Raw genomic sequence first — 23104 nt, forward strand, 5'->3', positions numbered from 1 at the left:
ACTTAAGCATTGTAGGGCCTGGGTTGTAGTGCACTGTTACATGATGGTTGTGTTATATTATGGTAGGGATGGCGTTGGTGGTGGACTGTGCCGTGTGGTAACAGCCATCCATCCTGATAAGAGCAAAGCAAGAGAATTACCACTGGATGGCAGGCCATTACCACATGGTACTGCCCACGCCCCAAGACCATTATCGCCATTAGCCCTGCTGTCACAGAAGATAACCAGGAAGATACCGGGTGGATAGCTCAGGGGCAGCGCACTCGCCTTGGAAGCAAGACGGCACGGAGAAACTCAGTTTCGATCCCCGGGTCCGCGATTAGAAACCTCTGGGTATTAAGCATGTTATAAATAACCAATTATTTGTATGATTATAAGGAGCAACCAGCGCAGCAGGATGCAACTCACAGGGATTTACAGCATTTCTCTTCAGATTTGAAGGGGTCAAACATCAGGCATCCAGTGGCACATGGTGGTCACACATTCTGCAGAAGGATTATTGCTGGATGCGCAGGGGAGGTAGTAATAGGTTTGTGTGTCATCAGCTTGCCACTTAATGGGGTGCAGAGAGTAAAGAGTAGGAGCTCAAAGACCGTAACCTGGGGATTCCAACTGGAAGCGGAATGGCAGGAGATAGAAAAAGAGTAACCAGTTAGGTAGGATACAATCTCACATGGTAACTTTTAAGGCATAATGCTTCAGTGTCTCTATCTCCTCCATGAGCCCCACCATGAGGAAGCCAAGGAAGTCAGCAGATACCAACAAAACTGTGAGTGTGGCTTGGGTGGGGTGTAGAGCAATTACTCTACTCCCGAAAGCCCCTGTCACTCTACCTTACCTTCCATAGCGCAGACTGCCATAAACATAGACAATACATACTTAGGAAGACTTGTGACCACTGTAAGTGGATTGTAAATGTTGCCTTGTGATGCATATCAACTCACTTGCCAATTTAGCTAGTGCCACACCTGTAGGGAACTGAACTTCAGCCTGCGTCGCATCTAGATAGAAATGTGATTTTTAGCATGTACCACACTTAGAATTCTGAACTTTGGCTTGCGTCGCATCTAGATAGAAATGTGATTCTTAGTATGTGCCGCACTTAGAATTCTGAACTTTGGCTTGCGTCACATCTAGATAGAAATGTGATTCTTAGCATGCGCCACACTTAGAATTCTGAACTTTAGCTGGCGTCGCATCTAGATAGAAATGTGATTCTTAGCATGCGCCAAACTTATAATTCTGAACTTCAGCCTGCGTCGCATCTAGATAGAAATGTGATTCTTAGCATGTGCCACACTTAGAATTCTGAACTTTAGCTTGCGTCGCATCTAGATAGAAATGTGATTCTTAGCATCCGCCACATTTAGAATTCTGAACTTTAGCTTGCGTCGCATCTAGATAGAAATGTGATTCTTAGCATGCGCCACACTTAGAATTCTGAACTTCAGCCTGCGTCACATCTAGATAGAAATGTGATTCTTAGCATGTACCACAATTAGAATTCTGAACTTTGGCTTGCGTCGCATCTAGATAGAAATGTGATTCTTAGCATGTGCCACACTTAGAATGTTGAACTTCAGCCTGCGTCGCATCTAGGTTGAAATGTGATTATTAGCATGTGCCACACTTAGAATTCTGAACTTTAGCTTGCATCGCATCTAGATAGAAATGTGATTCTTAGAATGCGCCACACTTAGAATTCTGAACTTCAGCCTGCGTCGCATCTAGATAGAAATGTGATTCTTAGCATGCGCCACACTTAGAATTCTGAACTTTAGCTGGCGTCGCATCTAGATAGAAATGTGATTCTTAGCATGCGCCAAACTTATAATTCTGAACTTCAGCCTGCGTCGCATCTAGATAGAAATGTGATTCTTAGCATGTGCCACACTTAGAATTCTGAACTTTGGCTTGCGTCGCATCTAGATAGAAATGTGATTCTTAGCATCCGCCACACTTAGAATTCTGAACTTTAGCTTGCGTCGCATCTAGATAGAAATGTGATTCTTAGTATGCGCCACACTTAGAATTCTGAACTTCAGCCTGCGTCACATCTAGATAGAAATGTGATTCTTAGCATGTACCACAATTAGAATTCTGAACTTTGGCTTGCGTCGCATCTAGATAGAAATGTGATTCTTAGCATGTGCCACACTTAGAATGTTGAACTTCAGCCTGCGTCGCATCTAGGTTGAAATGTGATTATTAGCATGTGCCACACTTAGAATTCTGAACTTTAGCTTGCATCGCATCTAGATAGAAATGTGATTCTTAGCATGTGCCACACTTAGAATACTGAACTTTGGCTTGCGTCGCATCTAGATAGAAATGTGATTCTTAGCATCCACCACACTTAGAATTCTGAACTTTAGCTTGCGTCGCATCTAGATAGAAATGTGATTCTTAGCATGTGCCACACTTAGAATTCTGAACTTTAGCTTGCGTCTCATCTAGATAGAAATGTGATTCTTAGCATGCACCACACTTAGAATTCTGAACTTTCGCTTGCATCGCATCGAGATAGAAATGTGAATGGCGGCAGGTACCACACCTCGATGGAATCCCATAATTGCAAGGACAGCAATGCCAACTAACCAACCTACTAACAATTTCATCCCTCGGCACACACCTCTCAAACTCTAACCAAACACAACCACAAGCCTTAAACGCAGCAATCCGCACAAACTTCACAACACTGCAACAATAAAACAAACCATGTACTTGCACAACAGCACACGACGACTACCGACTGTAAAACACCCCAAGCCCAGCCAACGGACCCACCGGGCTGAGGCTGCCAACAGCACATCACTGCTCTCTTGCACTTTTCCAGCTTATTCCTAGTAACCTACCCCCCACTCCCTTTTTTCAGAGCCGCCAGAGCACCAGGGGACCACTCCGGTGGTGATAGTGCGCGGTACAAATATCCTTTAACATAACATGAAACTGACACCAAGTGATAGGTTTTTTCAGACCCTCTACTGGTGTTGCGGTTGCCGCAAACAATCCCCTTGCTAAACTTTGGTACCATCCACATGGAGAGTGAGGCCAGAGGATGGCCTCCCTGGGTGATCCCATTGCAAAGCGGCCTTGGACAGGCCGCCAGCCTGTCCCACCACCTCACGCCACAGTGCCTCCCCTCTTCCCCCTATTTAAACTAATGGCCATCTCATCTATTCCTACTTAACATTTACCCTACTGAACATTCCCTCTAATTATTACCGCCAGTGCCTTAAGTGGCACTACAAAATGAGCCGGGGCTCATGAAGGAGGCGTGGCCTAATGGCGGGGGACCCGCTGGCCCATTAGGCCACGCCCCTGATGAGCCCCGGCTCAATGGGCTACTGGCACCCCTGCCAGGCAGCCTTTTGTAGAGATCAGCACCCTCTCCCTATGTGGGAGAGGGTGCTGCTCTCTGCATTTATTTTCTATAGGCTTGCCTGACAGGGGATAGTGCCTCGCCTATTCAGATTTAATGGTAGCTCTGCCCCTCGCCAGCTGGGGAGGGGCAGCGTCACCATTAAAGGCTGAAAGGGTGAGGCTGCTGGAAGCAGAGGCTTTTTTCCTAAAGACTGAAACTCCTGCAAATCCGCGGGAGATTCAGTATTTAGAAAACAAGGCCTCTGCTTCCAGCAGCCTCACGTTTTCTCCATAATGGTGGCGCCGGCCCACGGGCATCTCTTGTTTAAAGGGATGCCTCGCAGGTCCGGCGCCACCATTATGACTGAAAGGCATTTTTTTCTGATGCCTAAAGCTCTCGCACACGAGCAAGAGCTTCAAGCTGTAGGAAAAAAAAGCCTTTTCGTTTAGTGGCCGGTGCTGCCAGGGGAGATTAGTGGGCCCCGGCAGGGCCCGCCTCAAAATGAAACTTCGGGAACCTGCCGGGACCCAGCCCCGGCAGGCCCTGGCCCACTTAAAGCCCTGATTACCCCAACTCCCTAACCTCCCCAACGTAACATTTACCCTACTTAACTGTACACAATTATACACATAACATACATACATAACATACATATATATAGACATACTACAGAAACACAAAACCCCATGTCACAATAGGGGGACTGCTGCAGACAGCCACCCCTTCACAGTACCTTTAGGTCTGTCCAAGGTGACAGATGACGGGTGAGGCCTGGTCCCCTCTTCTTGTTTCAGGGTGGCCCGTCTACAACCTGTATCCTTTATACTGTCCTGAGAGTCCCCCTATGCACCTGTGGACCACCCACACTCACTGGCGCAACCCACTTTATATATATTATTTTAGGGTGGGCCCTGTTGGTTGGGGGCACTGCCAAACACTACCAAGCTGCACCACCAAGCTGCACAGGCCTTAAATGTCTCTGGGGCCCATCTGTTCTGGCCCCCCTGCACAGTCTCGTCTAGGGCTCCCCGTAGCACTGCCCAGCGCTTTTCAGAGGATTGCGGCACCAGAGGGCCGCTCAAGGCAGCGACCCCCCAGGTAAGTGTCTCTCCTTCCTGTCTTCTTTTTTCAACTGTCTTTTCTTTTTAAATCCCTCTGGATTCTCTTCTCTCCCCTGCCCAGCCCATTCTTGGGCAGGGGAGTTATTTTTCTATTGTTCTTTATTTCAACATTCCATCCAACCCCATTGTGGGCTAGATGAATTCTTCCAATACACCTACACAGGTAAACACACACACACACACTAGACATGTAATAATATCTTTATTACTACACTGGTGTCTGTGTCTTTTCTTTCCTGTGTGTCAGAGGGCCAGCATGTAGCCCAACTAGCCAGGCCCTATGGGGCCACAGACTACATAATGATGAAGAAAGACTTCTGCATCTGATCCCATGATGTTGGAGGGCCATCAAGATGCTGTAGTCAAGATAAGTGTGTTAAGTGGCCCAGCAATGGGTGTGTAGACATGAAGAGAATGGAAGGACCACAAAACAAAGGATCCAGCAAGACTCCTCTTATTGGCACAGGGCAGCAGTAGTGAGGATGTGAGTTCCTGGTCCCACAAGGAGGTTCCGCTGCGATATTCACAATTCTAGGGCTGTAGGAGATACAAGAATAAGAGGAGTCCCCACTTTGGATGATGTGAGCCAGCTACAAACTGTCAGGTTCCGTTTCCCTGGTTAAGGAATGTGCTTTGGGAATGTTAGCAGTGTCTTCCTATGTAGTTGGCTTGGCCTTAACTTTCTTTATGCAGAGAGTGGAGAATTTCCCAAGCCAAGATGGAGGTTCTCAGCAAACATCCTGATTGGCTAGATGCGACAGAAGGGCAGACAATGGGCATTCGAAACTGCCTTTCATGGTCTACAGCCCAGCAGAGAGAACATGTTTTCTGGAAGCTCCTGTTTTCAAGGCATAGAAGGGTCTTCATGGGCAACTAATTAGCAGAGACAGAGATTCAGGAGACACAGGAGCAGTTCAGGAGACAGGCAGAGTCAGCAGGGGTTCACACAGGAAACCAGAATCTAGGTGACTGCACATTTGTAAAATAACCTTTTCAATAATTGAACTTAAAGCAAAATAACTTTAAATATCCTCCTGAGTTGTGAGGATGCGGCGCTGATGTAGATATTATATTTCAAAGTTAACTAAAAGACTGTCTAGCTAGAGAGTGTCTTGCTCAACAAGCGTTGAACTCTGAATAGACTTTTTGTTCCGAGCAGCGTGTTTTGCAAGGATACGTGCTCGCGCGAGCCAACTTCCTTCATCAGCTGTTGTTCATTGCTCGCGCTCATAGGCTGCGCAGTTTGTACCTGCAACAACCTTCTTTTGTGTTTAATGAACGCTATTCAGAGTGCCCGTTTTTTTTGGCAGCTGAACTAGCGACTGAGCGCAGATTGCAGTGCTTTCATTTCTTAATCGTTAGCAATTAAAAAGCTAATGATTTGTTTTCGTGCGTATGGCAAGCGGGCTGTAATTTAAGTTTACCAGTTTAGAGGGTTTTTCGTTCAGTACGAATTCTTGGGTTTCAGCATCGGGATCCGTGGATCTTTGTGTGTGTGTGTGGTAACAGCCTGACTGTAGTATCTTCAGAGGACGGGCGTGCGCTGGAACTTACTGTATTGTGAAAAGGCGCACGGGAAAGGCTAACTATCTTGGAGACATAGCGCACGTGCACTGGTTAAGAAGAAGGATTTCATCTTTGTTCGAACCCAAAGCAAGCAAGTTAAAGGCACAGAGTTTCTTGGAAAAGGCAAACTTTCGAAAATAGAAAACAATTTATTAACCAAAGACTGTGTGGCTGGAACTGCAAAGTGAATGTGTAATAGTTCCAGTTAAGAAATGTATGCAAGGAAAAAACATGTCTTTTGACAACAAAGTTTCCACTGCAACAGACAGTTTGCCAGGGAACCAGGAGGTTCTTTAAGAGCAGCTCACAGTATAGCAAGTAGCACTACAAAGGCAGCAACAGAAGGCATAGATGTGAAAGCAGCAACCAGTAGTCAGAGCATCTTACAAATAATTTATCTCCTCTGCGCTATTAATAGAGGAATACCAGGTATGGTTTATTAACGTGTTTTGGATGATATGAAGAGCAGCAGGTAATTCTTGAGTACTTTTTAAAAGTGGAATGTTATTTTTTTTGCTCTATCTACAGGTTCGGTGATATCCATTGTTGAAATCTGATGTTTTCTTATTTTATCCACTTCCCCCTTTCTCTCAGGGGAGAATCATGCAGAACTGTATCTAAAATTAGTTTTGTGTGTTACTCTGTAGGAGGGATGTTGGGGGTTCAGCATCTTCTGTGGAGATCAACTTTGGATAGCCTGACACAACCCCACTACTCTTCTGAGCACTGGGATGACTGTCTCAGCGATGCAGGACCTGGACGTTTTTAAGCCCGCTAGTTAAAAGGAGGAAGGCACTGTGGAAGTCCTCCCCTGTCGAAGAAAGAGCAGAGCTTCACCTTACGATTGATGGCTTGGGCAATGGATTTCCCAGCAGCAGTTTTCCATCCTCCTTCTGCAGGCACACATGCATCAGATTCCTGGCTCCAGAGTTCATCTTTAGGAATGCCACAATTCCCCTCCTGATATACAGAAGCTTGGGCCTGGGAGACCATCAGCATTCAAACTGTGTGGCTTTCCAGTCATGGACAGCCAACGCGGCTACAGTCATGACATCATATAAGGCTGAGGATTTGTACTAAGGCTGTCTGCAGCTCCTTAGCCATCCCAAACTAGTTCCATACACACACAAAGACTACATCCTGCCTCTGCCAGAATGACCATGCACGTAGACACTTCCCGCCCCTATCCAGGAGGAAGGAAACAAAGGCAGTGAGTCAAAAGACAGGGACTAAATGACAAGGTTTGCCAGTTTGGCTACTGTAGTGGGAAAATAGCCACCTCTCAGCAAAAAGGAAGAGGTGCACAGGAGTGCATCCAGAAAGTGTAAAAGTACCACTCACTGCCTCAAGCCTGTCTGGGCGATTCCTGACCATGGGAAAAATGCCCATATGTAAAATGAAAGGGGAAACAACTTTCTTCTACTACAATACTGTCCATTAGTGTGTTAGTAGAGCTGTGAATGTCACATCGGTGGGAGATTGGGTTCCTCTGCACTGATAACCTTAAGGAATAACCAGTGCCCTGCACAAAATGAGTTAAGTGAGTATGGTTAATAAGACCTTACTCACAAAAATTAGGTCAGAGAGTCAGTAAATATGTTGGGGAGCACATTGAAAGACATGGAAAACCCTCAAAACATCTTTCAATTCTCATGTGTGTACTCTATGTTCAAATATCTAATGGAAAATATAACATAGTAAAAAAGTTGTAGAGTTGAAGTTGTAAAAATAAAGATGTGGATATAAATGTATTCCATTGAAAGTAGTGCTATTGCTACTAATAAAGTAAAAGTAAAAAAGATATATGTCGCAATTAGTCCTAACACTCCAATTTATAAAATAAATTTCTGTGCAAAGCACCCTAAAGCTTTGCTTTAAACAACAATGGCCCTCATTACAAGTGAGCCGGTCCGGTAATAGGTGCCGGTAATAACGTTACCAGCACCTTTTACCGACCGGATCACTCTTTGTTTGCCGCTGGGGGCTGTGAACCCCCGGCAGCCCTGACCTGCTGGTAGTTCAGGCCCCTACCAGCAGTATATTCGCTGTTGCTTCAGTGTTCTCATTCCCATGAGAATGGGAACTTACCATTTATATTTGTATTTATTTTATTTGTATTGCGCGCCATGCCCTGGGGCAGTTGGCGCATAATTTGAGACGGTAATGATTACATACAAGTGAACAAGATTCCCGAGAGGGAAAGCCAAGACTTTAGAAGAATAAACAATTCTTACATTTGTTACAGCTAATTACATATTTACAGCAAATTACATAGTTACAGACTGTGCTATAGACAGTTCCAATAGTGTGATGGGCATATAACAGGTATACTAGAGTATAACAGTGTAGGGAAATTACAAGTGCAAAGAATGTCCAAGGAGTCCAACATTGGTACAATGCCATAAATTGGCCAATGAGGTTAGGTGGATGAGGCAGAGGCGTCTAGCTCATGAAGCCAGAGTTTAGTTTTGTTCTTAAAGGAGAAAAAGGGTGGTTCCACTCTGAGTGAAGTAGGTAGTGTGTTCCAAAGTTTGGCCGCAAGGACTGGGAAACTTGATCCCCCGTCTGTCTGAAGCTTGTATCTAGGTACAGTAAGTGAGTGGAAATGGGCCGACTTCAGGGGTCTGTTGGCTGTATTTCGCATGAAGTGATTAGCTAGGTATGCGGGTGCCAGATTGTTCAGGTCCTTATATGTTAGAGCAAGGGATTTAAGAGAAATTTGGTGAGCAACGGGAAGCCAGTGTAGATTCCTTCTTGCATCAGAGATGTGTAATCTCCTAGGGAGGTTAAGGGTTGCCCTAATGGCATTGTTCTGCGTAACTTGCAACTTGTCAATGTTTCTTTGGCTAGTCCCTAAACAGAGGGTGTTGCAGTAATCCATTTTTGCCATGATGAGGGTTCTGGCAAGGATAATGCAGTTGTCAGTCGTCAGGAAAGGTCTGCAGGCAATAATAGGTTTGCAGGTGTAAACTGACGCAGATACTATGGCATTTGTTTGTCTGGTGAGGGATAATGTCGAATCCAGGTAAATACCAAGTGTTTTTGTGTCGTTGGATACTTTAATAGTGTTCCCATCAATAGGGAATGATTTATAGGCAGTGTCTAGTTTGGACAGTTTGATATGTGAGCCAAGGACGAGTAACTCTGTTTTTTCATCATTAAGGCAGAGCCCATGATGTGCCATCCAGGCCTGGATGATTGAGTAGACTTCATTGAGTGCTTTAGAGTCGATTGCATAGTCGCCTGTGATGGGGATGAGTATCTGGGTGTCATCCGCATAATTGGTGTACGAGACACCCAGATAGTCAAGTATGTCAAAGAGTGGCTTAGTAAACACGTTGTACAGTATGGGAGAGACACAAGATCCTTGAGGGACTCCACAAAGGACAGGTGCTGGTTCAGCGGATGCAGATGGTGAGAAAACCCTCATGGTTCTGTTGGCCAGGAAGGAGCTGATCCAAGAAGTGGCAGCGTCTGAGAAATGAGCAGCTATTTTGAGGTGGTGACATAGAATTTGATGATCTACCAGATCGAAGGCTGCTGAAAGGTATTACCCAAATTGGTTGTTTACAATTGTTCGAATGAACAATTGACCGAATTTAAAGGGTCACAATTGACCTTTTCACAATTGACCGAATATATATATATATATATATATATATATATATATATATATATATATATATGGGTTTTGGGGGGTTTGGCGTTGGGTGGGAGGTTGTGGGGGGTTTCCCCCCACATATATGGTACAATTGACCTTCACAATTCGGTCAATTGTGAAAAGGTCAATTGTCATTCGAGCAGTTGTAAAACGATCAATTCGTATACAACCTGCTGAAAGATCAAGAAGAAGTAGGAGTGCCAATTTGCCCTTATCTTTCAGGTCCTCCATTTGTGTTTTTAAGTCAATCAAGGCAGTTTCAGTTCCATGTCTGGGGCGGAAGCCTGATTGCCGGAGACCCAATAGTTTATTAGTTTCAAGTTGTTCCTGAATTTGGAGGTAAGTAGCGTGATCCAGAATTTTAAGTAAGTAAGGCACAGTGGTAATAGGCCTGTAGTTGGACGGGTTACTAGGGTCCATGGTAGGCTTTTTGATTAAAGGGATGACCCAAGCATCCTTAAGGTTGACAGGTACAATACCAGATTTAAATGAGGCATTTATGAAGGTGGTGATAAAAGGCGCAAGGTCACGGGCAGCCTCCTTGATGATAGGAGCCGGGCATGAATCCCCTTAGCAGTTTGAGGGTTTGAGCTTCTTAATAATATTTTCAACTTCCTGTACAGAGAGAGGTGAGAAGCTGAACGGTTTAGAGGTGTGTTTGGCAGTGGGGAGGTTATATGACGGGGAGTTGAGTGCTGAGTCAGAGAGGTTGCTTCTTTTGGCGTTAACTTTAGCTTGAAGTGTAGAGATAAGAGTGCCTTTTGGATGTTTGTACACCATGCAATGTCAGGGATACAAATATTTGATGGGGCTACAGGGGACTCTAATTCCTTGAGGATCTTAAAAAGTTCTTTTGTGTTGGACTCAGCTTGCAAGATATGTTTATTGTAAACGTCTTTTTTAGATGCAAGTAAGGCTTCTTTATAAGAAGAGGAGGAATTTGTTAAGATAATTTTGTTGACTGGTGATGGTGTACTTTTCCAATGTGCCTCAGCCTTTCTTTTTACTATGCGTAGGTCTGTGAGATGTGGAGTTAACCAGGAGTTGAGGTGATGGCAAGGTTTTTGTTTGCATAATTGTAACAGTGTTATGCATGGTGTGATTATATGTATCCACTAGGACTGTGCGATCAGAACAAGTGGCTGATGCAGTTTTAAGCAGAGGGAGAATGAGAGGGAGATGTTTACCATTCCGCTGCCACGTGCGGTATTCCAGTACAACCGGAATATCAGGCGGTGGAAACGTTAAGCCAATGTTGTCGGTAGGCCGCCAGTACTACCGACAGCCTACTGGCAACCTTGCAATGACACCTATTGTCCAACGGCATAGTGTTACTATGAAAACGTGGGTGAACCCTTCTTACACCTGAATAGTCTACCATTACCCATTAACAACTGGACATTTTGAGAGGGAAGACGAGAGGTGTGAATAAGGTTGGGGTAAGTGGGATTGGTGTCACCAGAGAGAATTGGGAAGGATAGGGATGGAGTGGAAGGAGGGAGAGGGGAGAAGCTGGAAGGGAACCATAAAGGAAAGTGAATGGGGACCCATGTGAGCGGTAGAGAGCGTCTGTGTAGGAGTAGGGTGGGAGGGAAGGTTCAGGATGGACTTCTTGTGTCAGGGCTGAGGGCAATAGATAGGTAGCGGTCAGAGGACAGATTGGCAGTGACCAAGATACATGCAAATAGGCAACAGACGACAGGTAAGTACACTAATAAGGTCTTGGCCTGTCCTGGAGCCCTTTAGGGGGCAGTAGTAGTTCACAAGGAGGAGGGCTTCTTTTCTCCCAATATGCTTTAAAGACTGCAGTACAGTTTGTGTCAGGAGGGCTGGAGAGTTCTGTGAGTGTGTGTGAGATTATGGGCCTCATTACGAGGTTGGAGGCAGCCATGGAGCTATTAGCTCCATGGCTGCCTCCAAAACCCTACCGACTCCGCCCTGGTGAATGGAGCAATTACCGGTCCATTCCAAGGTTGGCGGGACCGGTAATTCCCCATTCACCAGGGCCCTTCCCCATTCCCATTTGAGCCCCCATAGGGCTCAATGGGAATGGGGAAGGCGCTAATAACGGTACCGCAAATTGCGGTACCGTTATTAGCTCCAGAGTCCCTTTGCGTGTACCGTCCTTAATGCCTGTAAAAACCAGGCGTTAAGGGAGGACCCACAAAGGGAACTCGTAGTAGGGCGGCAAAGAATTACCGGCACCGGTGCCCTTACCGGTGCCGGTAATCCCTTACCGCCCACCTCGTAATGAGGCCCTATGTCTTGATCTGTCTTTTCCTTAACTGGCCCTCTGTTTGCCTTCAGAGGTTTCTAGTCCAAAAAGTGAGGAAGGGGCAAGTGGAATGCCAGATTTGGGACCTATCATTCACCAACCAACAGTCTGTAACCCACTTTAATTCAGCATCTGTGCTGAGACCAGGCCCTAACCTGCTTCCTGGAAGAAAGATGCTTAGAGCCAAACCTGATTTGCATTTCTGTGATTTGGAAGTTTGGTCCCCAGAACAGGTTCCTGAATATTTGGTGGGGCAAAGCATGGAGCTAATTGGACAGCTTGCCATTTGTGTCAAGCTCGAATGAACTTGTAAGATAAAAGACTCACTAGAAGAGTGCAGTTCCAAAACTTCACCAAGGTCTAAATCACAGACTGGTGGACAACTTAGTGTTGACTAAAGTCATTGAGATAAGGCAGAAAGTACTACAAGGCTGTTGCCTTAAGTCTCCTGCACAAGGCTGGAGGCTAGCAGAAGCTCTGCTCTCCGATTCACTTTAGATCACCAGTGTGGGGTCCTGAGATCACACTGTGCATGCTCAGAGTGGTGAGCAGCAGCATACACTAGTATTAGTACACCACAGTAAAGAGTAGCATCTGGCCAAAAGAAATTAACGGGGCACTGCCAATCATGCCAGAAGCTTGGAACCACTCTCCTGTACAGCCCCAGCCTTGTAACTCTGAGCAGGGAGCTGTGTGTGTAGGAGATCTCCATCAGAATGAGACAGTACTTCCCAAGCAGCATCAGTTGACTGAGGCTGAAACTTTTTTCAAATTGTCACTGAATAGAAAATAGAATGACAGGTTGGAGACATTAGAGATAGTCTGATTTAGGGATAAGTTTAGGGCCTGTTAGGACAGTTGTAATAGTTGAGAAAAAGTATTCACTTGGGAATTATTGTTATGGTATTTATTGAGCGTGAACCTAGCTTCGAGAAGCTACGAAGCTTTTTACAGAATATGTCTTTGTAGTCCATAGCCCCATGGGGCCCGGCTAATGGGCTATATGCTGGCCCTCTGAGGGAACACACAGAAAAGAAAGACACAAACACTAGTGTAATAATAAAAGGTTTTATTTAAGTGTAGTGAGTTTTTGTTTATATGTTCTGTGTGTGTGTTTTGGAAAAATCCATCCAGTCCACCATGGGACTGGATGGAATGTTAAAAGTAAAGGACAGAACAATAGAAAAGAACATGGGCAGGGGATAGAAGAGTATCCAGAGTGATTTTTAAAAAAAAGAACAGTTGAAAAAAGAACAGTTGGGGAAGAGGAGCGAAAGAGAAAGACATACCTGCGGGGTAGCTGCTTCGAGCGACCCCCCCCCCGGGGCCTTAATCCTTTGCACAGCGCTGGGCGGCGCAACAGGGAGCCCCCGCAGAGACTGTGAGCAGGGGGGCCGAGCTGCTATCTCAGGGGCAGCTCGGTCGCCCTTGGCCGTGGTGCCTGTTGACACGTCCGGGAGCCAGACCGGACAGCCCTATAGACATTTATATAGATCAGGACAGACGCACATCAGGGGAGACTACGCAAGCCCAGTGCCTCAACTCAGGATAGAGATGCCAACTAACCAACTCCACTAACAATTTCCCCTTCTGCATACACCTCTCAAACTCCAAACCAAACACAACCAAAACCTACAGCACAACAAACCGCACAAACGTCACTAAATTTGCAACAACAAAACAAAAAACACACATAGACTCGCACAACAGTACACAACGACTACCGACCGCAAGCACCCCAGGCCCAGCCAACTGACCCACCGGGCTGAGGCCGACAACAGCACATCACTCCTCTCTTGCACTTTTCCTGCTTCCTCCCACTAACTCAACCTCCCCTCCTCTTTCAGAGCCGCCAGAGGGCCACTCCGGTGGTGATAGTGCACGGCACAAATGCCCTTTAACATTAACATTAACATTTGAGGCCCAGTCAGTGTGGCAGTGGCTACCCGGGCCTGTTAAGAACAGCCAGGCCAGGACCATGTGTGGGGGGTGGCCCCGACCGGGCTGCCCAGCCATGCTCCCAAAAGCCCGCCTCATGGCCAGCGAGGCAAGCCTGTCATTGAACAAATCCTTCTGGGCTGCGTATGTCCGAAGCAGCCTGGGAAGGAATGCAAAGATGCGTGGAGTTGAGCGGTGAAGCTGGAAGCCCCGGGTTTGCCACTGCCAAATCCGGGTGAAGAGGAGGCAGGTGGTCAAGTCCCGGGTCGCTCTATTGAGCGGGCCGGGTGTAGAAAGCCACGAGCTGCCCAGCAGAGCGACCCAGGTGAAGAAGAGCCCCCCCGCCCTGCGTTGCTACAACACATTGCTGAGGGGGCGGGCCAGGAGGAGGCCAGACCATGAGCTTGGCGGCGTCCCCATATCAACGGGGACACTGCCGAAACAGAAAATGGCACCAGGGCCATGCAGCGACTTCAGGTGGGCCCCCCAGCAAGCCAACAGGGTTCACCCTAAAAGAATATATATATTGCTGGTTGCGGCGGTGAGTGTGGGTGCTCCTCAGGTGCATAGGGGGCCATCTGGGACATTGTGAAGGGCGTGTGTTGTGTGGTGGCCACATGGGGTGGACGGGGCACCCTGGAAGAAGAGGAGTGGCCATGCCTCATCATCTGTGGTTATCAGCCAGTGCCATCAAGAGCAAGCAGCCCTGCACCTTGGACAGAGCTAAAGGGGTGCAGCAGTCACCCCATTGTGACATTAGGTTCTGGTTTTTGTGTAGTATATCATATATATATATATATATATATATATATATATATATATATATATATATATATATATATATATATATTGTGTGCAGGTTGCTCAGTGCCCCACCAGAGTAGCTGGTCTGGGATGGTGAGGTGGTGTCAGTAAGTCTGTTCCTGGCCCGGAGTATTTATAAATTCAGAAGTCACGTCATTGCATGGTTACTGAACAACAACTAACCCTACTGATTTACACCTGACACCACCCTGTACTATGTTACTGTACTCTGCCTTTTATAACTGTATTATGTAACCATTGTATTATTGTATCATGTAACCTCTTCATTACCTAAAACGCTCAGATACCTCTGGGTCAGGCGCGCTATATCAATAATATAAACAAACAAACATAATACTGCGCTCACCTGGGCCAGGAAATAAAAAAAACAGGGGCTGCATCTTCAGTTCAATTCAAGAGCACAGGCTCTAGCTCTGAGTAGTAAAATCCTATGAAGTAGAGTACTTTTATGAAATAAATTAAGGATAAACGGTCTCATTACAAGTTTGGTGGTATTTCGGTGGTACATGTGCTGAAATACCACTAAACTGATTTACTGTTACCACCACTTGGTCTGAGGGAATTACAGATGGGTTACCAGTGGCAGTAGGCAGTGTTAATCCCCATTAATTGGAGTCCATAGGACTCCGTGGGGATTTCGGCGAAATTACTGCTAGTGGTAATTCTGCAGATTTCGTTGATTTTCAGTGGAAAACTAGCGGATTTACCTCCAGCTTTTTCTACGTTTTAGTGCAGCGGTAATGGAGTTACTGCTCCATTGCCGCTGTTTTTTACTGCACCGCTGTACTTGTAATGAGGCTGAACGTCTGGTTCTCAGCTAAGTAAGAATTCAAGACAATGGGCCTCATTACATGTTTGGTGGTATCCCGCTGTTAAATCCATCGGGATACCACCAAACAAATTACATCCAGATTCCGAATGCCGGTAAGGGCAGTTACTCCCCATTCGATGGAGTCACATAAGACTCCATGGGGGGAGTTGGCAGTATTAATACTGGCAATTTTTGCTGCTGGGGTGCCGGAATTACCTCCAGCTAAGAGTAATCCACCAGCATGTTAATACCACACTGCCCAATTCCTAATGAGGCCATTATTCTTGAAAAAATGATAAAAACTCATTGTCCCATTTCAATCCGCATGACGCATCAGAGCTTTCCATTTGCACATGTGCAAGGTGAATCTGTTGTTCAACCACTGGGGATTGAATAGATGAGCCCAATAGCCACTCAGCTGTCTACGCATACGAGGACCCACTGAGAAGATGATCATGCCCGAATGCATGAGTGCAGGTGCCTCTCAAGTAAATGAAGCAGTTCCGATTACAGCCAGCTGGCCAGATCAAACTCTTTTTCCTGTAAACTTGGAAGAATGAGAACAGCACATGTTCCAAGCTCACTAATGTGCCAGGAAGAAATACTAGAGCTTTTAAAATGCTTCTCTTTTTAAGAGCACATCTTTCTGTCACAACTGAACACATGTTTTACCTGTGAATTTGTCCCAGTTTGATAGGGTTTAGACACTTAACGGTTGTCCAAAACCTTTCATATAATCCTGCTAAGGCTGCAGTTTACCAGGCCACGCGCATCCTCCATTGTCCATATTTAACATGCTTCCTTCTGGATGCACAGTTAACTTTCACTCTGCAGCGACTCTTGAATGCCAGGCAAGTTCATTATGCGTAATCATCCTATTGCCAGCCTCAACTCACTGTTAGTCACGCAGGAACCAATGAATGCACAGAACCGTCCCTCTAATCTTCTCAGAGCATCATGGAATGTCGTACCAGAAGCACCAGGTAGGTCAGACATCAACAGATACCACATTTACCAATGTAGACGGTCTGAATAGTGACGCAGCGAAGAGGAGGGGAGACCCTGTTAGTTGAGGTCGTAGATGGTGGCTCGTGAGTGAAGACAGATTTAAAATATGAATCTTAATTGACAAATGCATGTCTGGAGGTCAGAGCACGATCATAGGAATGCAGACAGATGATGACGTCACAGGCTTCTGACTGGAACAGGCCAAGTGTCTGTGCTGATAAGAGAGTCCCAGCCATTCCATTACCACAGCTGTAGTTTGTAGAGACCTGGATCATGCTGCAGATTCAGGTTAGGCCGTAACTCTTCCTGTGCAAGGATCTGCAACCTTCTTGGCCATAGCTCAGTGGTGTCTAAGAATCCTGATGCCTATCTCCCCTGCAGTAGAGGCATAATCTGAAGTCACTAAAGAGCTGGTTTACATCGCATTACCTCATGAAAAGGCTAGGAGACTGTGGTAATTCGTATTCAGTTATTCTTTCTAGATGCAGTGTAAAGGTAGTCCCTCTCACACACCTTGAAGAACCAGCATCATCTTCCAACTATTTTACATACCCAGATAACCTACCTTTGGCTTGTATTCAACATTTCAGAACCAAAAAGTCTCTAGAAAATTCCACTCAGACACACAGAAACACAGACGTTTTTGTCACGTGATGTTGCTGCTTGAGCCAGGAAGCTGGGAGTTGAAGTCTGTTCGTGGTATACTATGACCATGACAGTGGGTCAGGTACCAGACAGAGCAACTGTGGACAGACACTAGTCTCAGATCGTTTGTCAATTGGAGAGAGAGAGAGAGAGAGAGAGAATCCTTGAAAGATTGTGTTTGAGAAAGTGACATTTAGATTGGTGTGTGAATGCATGTAGATTTCTGATTTTCCCAATCGGTGAAATGCTGTTTGGATAGGATTGGTGGGTGGAGTATTTATGGTAGCTATTCATTGGGTGGAGAGATGTTTGAAATATGTCTTTTGAAAAAGAAAACGATGGATTGAGGGCCACAGTATGTGGAGGTGCTGGGTAGTTGATGGAAATTATTGAATGGGGTGAAGTAAATCATTGTGTGCAGAGTGGTGAAAGTGGAAAATAAAACTTCACCAAGCAGTTGTTGGAAGGTATCATTGAGGAGGAAGGGGTCTTGGCACTGGTGAACGTGTATTAGATTGTCCATGAAAGGGCATTTAGCCGTTGATTAGTGGTGGTGGTTTGGGGATAGTTAATGCTTTTAGATATGCATGACACATGAAGAGAGAAAAGGATCATCCCAGTATAAAGAGGATTATACAAAACAGAAACTGTATTCAATTCTGCAATTCAACTTCACAAGAGAAAGTACTTTCTTGTTTTTAGACGCTATTAATTTCTTTGCTATCTGGAATCTGTGGAGAACCAGAAGGAGGACTCGGACAACAGTGGATCATGGTATATATGTGTTTATTCAAATAAAAGAAGACATTGCCCTATCACTATGAAGCAAATGCCCTGCCTTCTAAAACAAAACTAAGGGTGCTTGTCGTAGTCCAACATAAAGAGCCTTGAGTGCCAATTCCTAACTACTAAATGGCCCTATTACTTTGCAAAAAAGAAAAGGCGGCTTACACAGCAGCCTCAGCATGGACTTCTGCCTGGCCTGGCTCTTTACTAAATTTATAATAACTGAACTCATTGCTCTTGGAATGGGAAGGGTGGAGTCCACCTTGACAGTTTTTTAACCTGTGTACTACTGGCTGACCAGAGATGTATGGGCTGTGAAATTAACTTTCTGTTCTGTCTTGTTGGCTTTCCAATTGCTATACTAGCTTTCAAAGTGAAATGGACAGCATTCAATATGTTTCCTCATGATGTAATAACAATAGAGGCATAATCCTGAGTTTCTGTTGCCACAACACTGTAGCTGTATAGTCAGCAACAGAGTTTACTAACTGTATTTGCCAACTTGGCCTATAGGGCCAGAAAATGGACTACTAACAAAATAGGGATCTTAATCAAAAATATTGCATTAGATGAAGATAGCATGATCCGAGGGGGATAGCAGACAGAATCGGGGGATAGACGGTGCACATGCCCCACCAGGGGAAATGGGTTGCAGGCTCAGTGAGGGAGACGATGCATAAGCTGTCAGGTCCAACTGACAAAAGTCTGCAGGAGCTGCTGAACCACACAAATCCCCCTATTTTTCAGCAAAATTCCAAACACCATCAAGGCAAAGGGTGAAATGGATAACATAACAAACTGAACACAGCCTCGCCTTCTCGAGACAAAGAAAGAAGCATTAGCCCCCTCACCTCCATATTACTCCTGCCAGTCTAGTACAACCTGCTCTCCTGCCAGTGGAGTAACTTTGCTAAAAATGTTGGGGGGAGGAGGCATACCATCTAAATGAAAGGGTCCCTGCTAAATGAAGGGGAAACAAAGGTGTGCCACAAAAGTTGGGGGGACAAACACCCTCAAAATCATTCTCAACCTGAACAGGAGGAGGAATTGGACCCAGTGTAGTTCCTTCTTGCAACGGCTTTAATAAACTGGCATGAAATGTTGGATGCGCCTCCATGCTAAAGGGTAACTTCAACCTAACCGCTGCCGAATTAATCAATGTCTCAAGCCGTTTAGAATATTGGTCAAAGGGTCTTTGTTATCGCTGTAGCCAATCAGCATGTTGGTTATCTTCCTCCATCTTGGCATGGGAAAGCTTCCCTACTCAGAGCACAAGAGTTAAGGCCTAAACTAAGGTCAGAATAAATACTGATAAATAATTTTAAAAAAGACCCAAACAAACACAGGTAAGAAGTATACCCTTTCTGCCCTTTGGGCTGGACCTGACACCATCAGTCTGGCTTCAGAGCAGCCAGAAGCATGGAACAACCATGAAGACCTGTTCTCTAATGTCGGCTGTAGCCTTTCTTTTGTCCTCTCCTTGATCTTTCCTCTGCTTTCGACGCAATAAACCATGACATCCTGATCAATCCTCTCCGTGACAACCTGGACATCACGGATCAGGCCCTTGCATGGTTGACCTCCTTCCTCCTGGATTGACCCTCCCAGGTCCAACTTGGGTCCTTTCTCTCCACCACCTCTCTCTCCACATGTGGTGTTCACCAGGGCTCTAACCTCTCACCCTTGTTTTTCAATGTTTACTTGGCACCGCTGGGCCACCTCATCTCTACCTTTTCTTCTAACTTTCAGTGTTATGCGGATGACACTCAGCTCTCCTTCAGGCTCTCCTCAGCCTCCTCTCCTCTCTCGCTCATTCCTGACTGTATATCTGCGATTCAGGAATGATCTCTGCCTTAGTGCCAGTAAGACTGACTGAGATACTTCTCATTGGGACCCCTGCTCCTGCCTTCCCTCTTTCACTCTGGCCGCTCTCCTTGGGCCCTCTCTCTCTGCCTTCCTGCGAGGCAAAAAACCTTGGTGTCATCTTCGCCTCCACTCTCTCCTTCTCTCCTCACATCACGGACCTCTCTAAGAATTCCCACTACCAACTGCACTTCCTCAGAGGTATTCTTCCCTTTCTCCCTTTCCACCAGAAGCTCACCATCTCTCTAGGCTCGACTACTGCAACAGCTACCTGCCTCTACTCTTCACCCTCTGCAACTAATCCAGAACAGGACTAGTATGTGTCCTTGGCCTAAGGCCTCAAGCCTCAAGCTCAGGGATCATATCTCCCCAGCCATGAAATCTCTCCACTTGCTCCCGGTGGCTGCAAGGATCAAGTTCAAGATCCTCTGCATTGTCCACAAGACTGTCTGGGTCTGGGGACCACATTACATCCAACTCTCTCTTCCTAAGAACTTTCCTTCTCAAGCCCTTCGCTCATCCACCTCCAACTCTCTGAGGGTCAGACGCTTCTCCAGGCAGAGGGTGGTGGGGGTAGATCTCTGTCCCTGGCCGGTGCCTTCATCTGGGACAGCCTCCCTGCCTCTCCCATACTTGAGCAGGACCAACTAAGGTTCAGGAAGCAACTGAAGACCTTCCTTTTCGCTTCTGCCTTCTCTCTCTCCTCTACTGATGTACTTGTCTGTGGCACTAACTGGTTACCTGGCCAACCTCTGAACTTTAATTGACAGCAGGCTCCTACTCGTCCAGTAGCTCCTTGTACTGCCTCCTGGTTTACTGTGCACTTGGGGACTGTATTTGCAACCCTACAGTCCCCTGCCTCCTTGCACTTACTCAGAGACGGCCACCCAGGTGGCACTTACTTGATCTTTGCCTATTGCATTTTCCCCATCCCTCCCCCTGGCACTTCTCCTCTCCCTTCACCCTTGAACTTGCACAATCTGAATTACACAAGGCCTAGTAAGATTGTTTGTTTTGTCCTCCTTTGTCTCCCCTTCCTTGTCTTGTCACGCCTAGAGACACTTGTGTACAGGCACGTTATAAATGACTTATCATATCATAAAGTGAAAGTGCTATTAAAATGTGTTCAGAGAATTTAAAACTCTACACCTGGAAAGACTCAATACAGCATGTGGATGTATATAAAATGGCATTCCCTAAGCACTATTGTTAGAGGATTTTCTTAGGCTCACCATCATATATGCCCTGTTTTCAGGCTTTCTTTGTTCTTTGAGAATGGTGGGTTTGTATAAAATGTTTTGGTGAAAGGGTAGCATTGATTGAAGCATAAATATGGATCATGCTGCAAAACCTAGCAATGCAAATTTCGAATAATAGCCTTAGAATTGGTGGCGGTGGTGGATGTGCATGGGAATGGTGAAACCCCTTTGGGTATATGCATTGGTAGGGAGGCCTTTAATATGTCACGTGGGACACGAAGCATATAGATCTACATTACCACATAGTGTGGTTTATTGTGAAAGGGTAAAATAATATCCTGAAGTTGCAAAATCCACATTGGCAATGCATTAGATGTTCTCATTCCCTGACAGTTCGAGGTTCAGATGCAAGGCCTTCGCTCCTGATCTGTGCTTTGATTCCATCTGTTTTCCTTTGCAGAAACGGTGCACGAAGTGAGCATGAAGGACAAGGAACTGGACATGCAGGAGGCAGATGAGGTGCAGGTGAGTAAGAGATTAAGAGGTTGAGGGGACACAGAAGCAAATGATAGCAAAAATGGGAATGGGAAAATCATATAAGCGAGAAGTTAACTTGTGCACATTTTATTTCCCTGACTACCCAATATTGTGATAGTCTAATCCAGGATAAGTGAAGTCTGATGTGTATCACTGCCATTATTTCAGTACCAGTAGAGGGCACTAAAGAGGAGTTAGCTGAAAGCGAGCAGCGTTAAGTGTGGGGGGTGGAGCCGGAGGTAGGCCCATATGTAGGTGGACCCTAATCCAAGTCTCCTGTTCAGAGACTGCAGGTTTCGGGTTCATTGCAGAAGTCTTTATCTTGGTGTTGATGGGGCCTGTCGATGCAGTAGAGGAGAATCCTTGAGCTTTAAAATGCAAAGTGAAATGCCAAGCATTGCCTATATGAAAAACGGACACTGGCCTTCTTATGTAAAATACCTAATTGGTGAGATGTGAAAAGAACCAAATACTTTTCCACTTAATGTGTGAGAATTGAGCTCCTTCCATGACCTATAATTGCTGTCCGTGTAAGGGTTGGTAGGATCCCCCGCCAGGAAGCAAAAGTAGAACGTTTTGGCCATTTTCCCCAAAGAGAAAACATATATTTTTAATAAAAGGGACTGCCAAAGGAAAGTAAAAAAACTTGTATCATTCAAAAGTCCAACTATTCTGAAACTCCAAAGTAACTATATTTTTCATCTGACTTGTTTGTCTTAGAGGTGTAAGATTTTGTAGTTGTACCTGGTTGTCAGGATCCGACTGGGTCTTCTCCGCAGGAGCTGCTCATCCCATAGACCCCCTTTGGATGCCTCCAACCCAACCTTCCTAAGTACAGTTGAGTCAGAAACCCCAGGAAGGGGAAAGTGGTAGTTGATAAAATAATAAAAAGACAGACGACTCTCGAGCAGGCTGGCTCTGCTGCGGGTACCTCGTTCTTCTGCATGACAACAAGTGCAAAAAGTTAAGTGCAAATACTTTAGTACAAAGTCAAAATCTTTTTCACAAAACATTGTCATTTAAACATACTCTTACCAGTCGCACCTCTTCTAATGCCCTGATGTTGACTTTTAAATCTAAGAGCCTTCTTCTTTTTTAGCTCTTTTGAAAGCAACTGAAAAGTTACTTCTTGATAAAAGCTGCTAGTCAATTTCTTGCTGCTTTAAACCTAACTACTAACCTAATTACCTAATCTTATTTACACTTATTTTCTGTAGAACTGAATAATGCTCTCAGACTCTGGAGAGGAATCAATCTTTTGTGTCTGTGCTATTCTCCTGCTAGCTGAAACTATTTGTCTAAGTCCTTTTGTCTAAGAACATACACACAGACTTGCTGACTTGTTGCTCTTTTGAATACTTATATTTGTTCCTTTTATTTACGAATTATGATTTTGGAGGAAGATGTCTTTTCGGTTGTGCGCTTGCGCAATGATCTTTTGATTTGTTGCCACGTTACATCTTCTCACTCTTCCTAGATGGTTTCTGCACTTTGGTGCGCATGCG

General features: G+C 45.5%; 1 protein-coding gene across 2 annotated transcripts in view; it reads left to right on the plus strand.

Annotated features, from left to right (window-relative positions):
* KIF5A (kinesin family member 5A) overlaps positions 1 to 23104 on the plus strand; it is a 902746-nt gene that overhangs the window by 632820 nt on the left and 246822 nt on the right. For both annotated transcript variants that reach the window (XM_069653594.1, XM_069653595.1), the window contains exon 18: positions 21523 to 21587. In XM_069653594.1, the coding sequence (XP_069509695.1) occupies positions 21523 to 21587 (65 nt within the window). The remainder of the gene's footprint in view (positions 1 to 21522; positions 21588 to 23104) is intronic.

Source organism: Ambystoma mexicanum, chromosome 3q (genome assembly GCF_040938575.1).
Source record: "Ambystoma mexicanum isolate Mex_15411 chromosome 3q, UKY_AmexF1_1, whole genome shotgun sequence".
In the NCBI taxonomy this organism is placed as follows: domain Eukaryota; kingdom Metazoa; phylum Chordata; class Amphibia; order Caudata; family Ambystomatidae; genus Ambystoma; species Ambystoma mexicanum.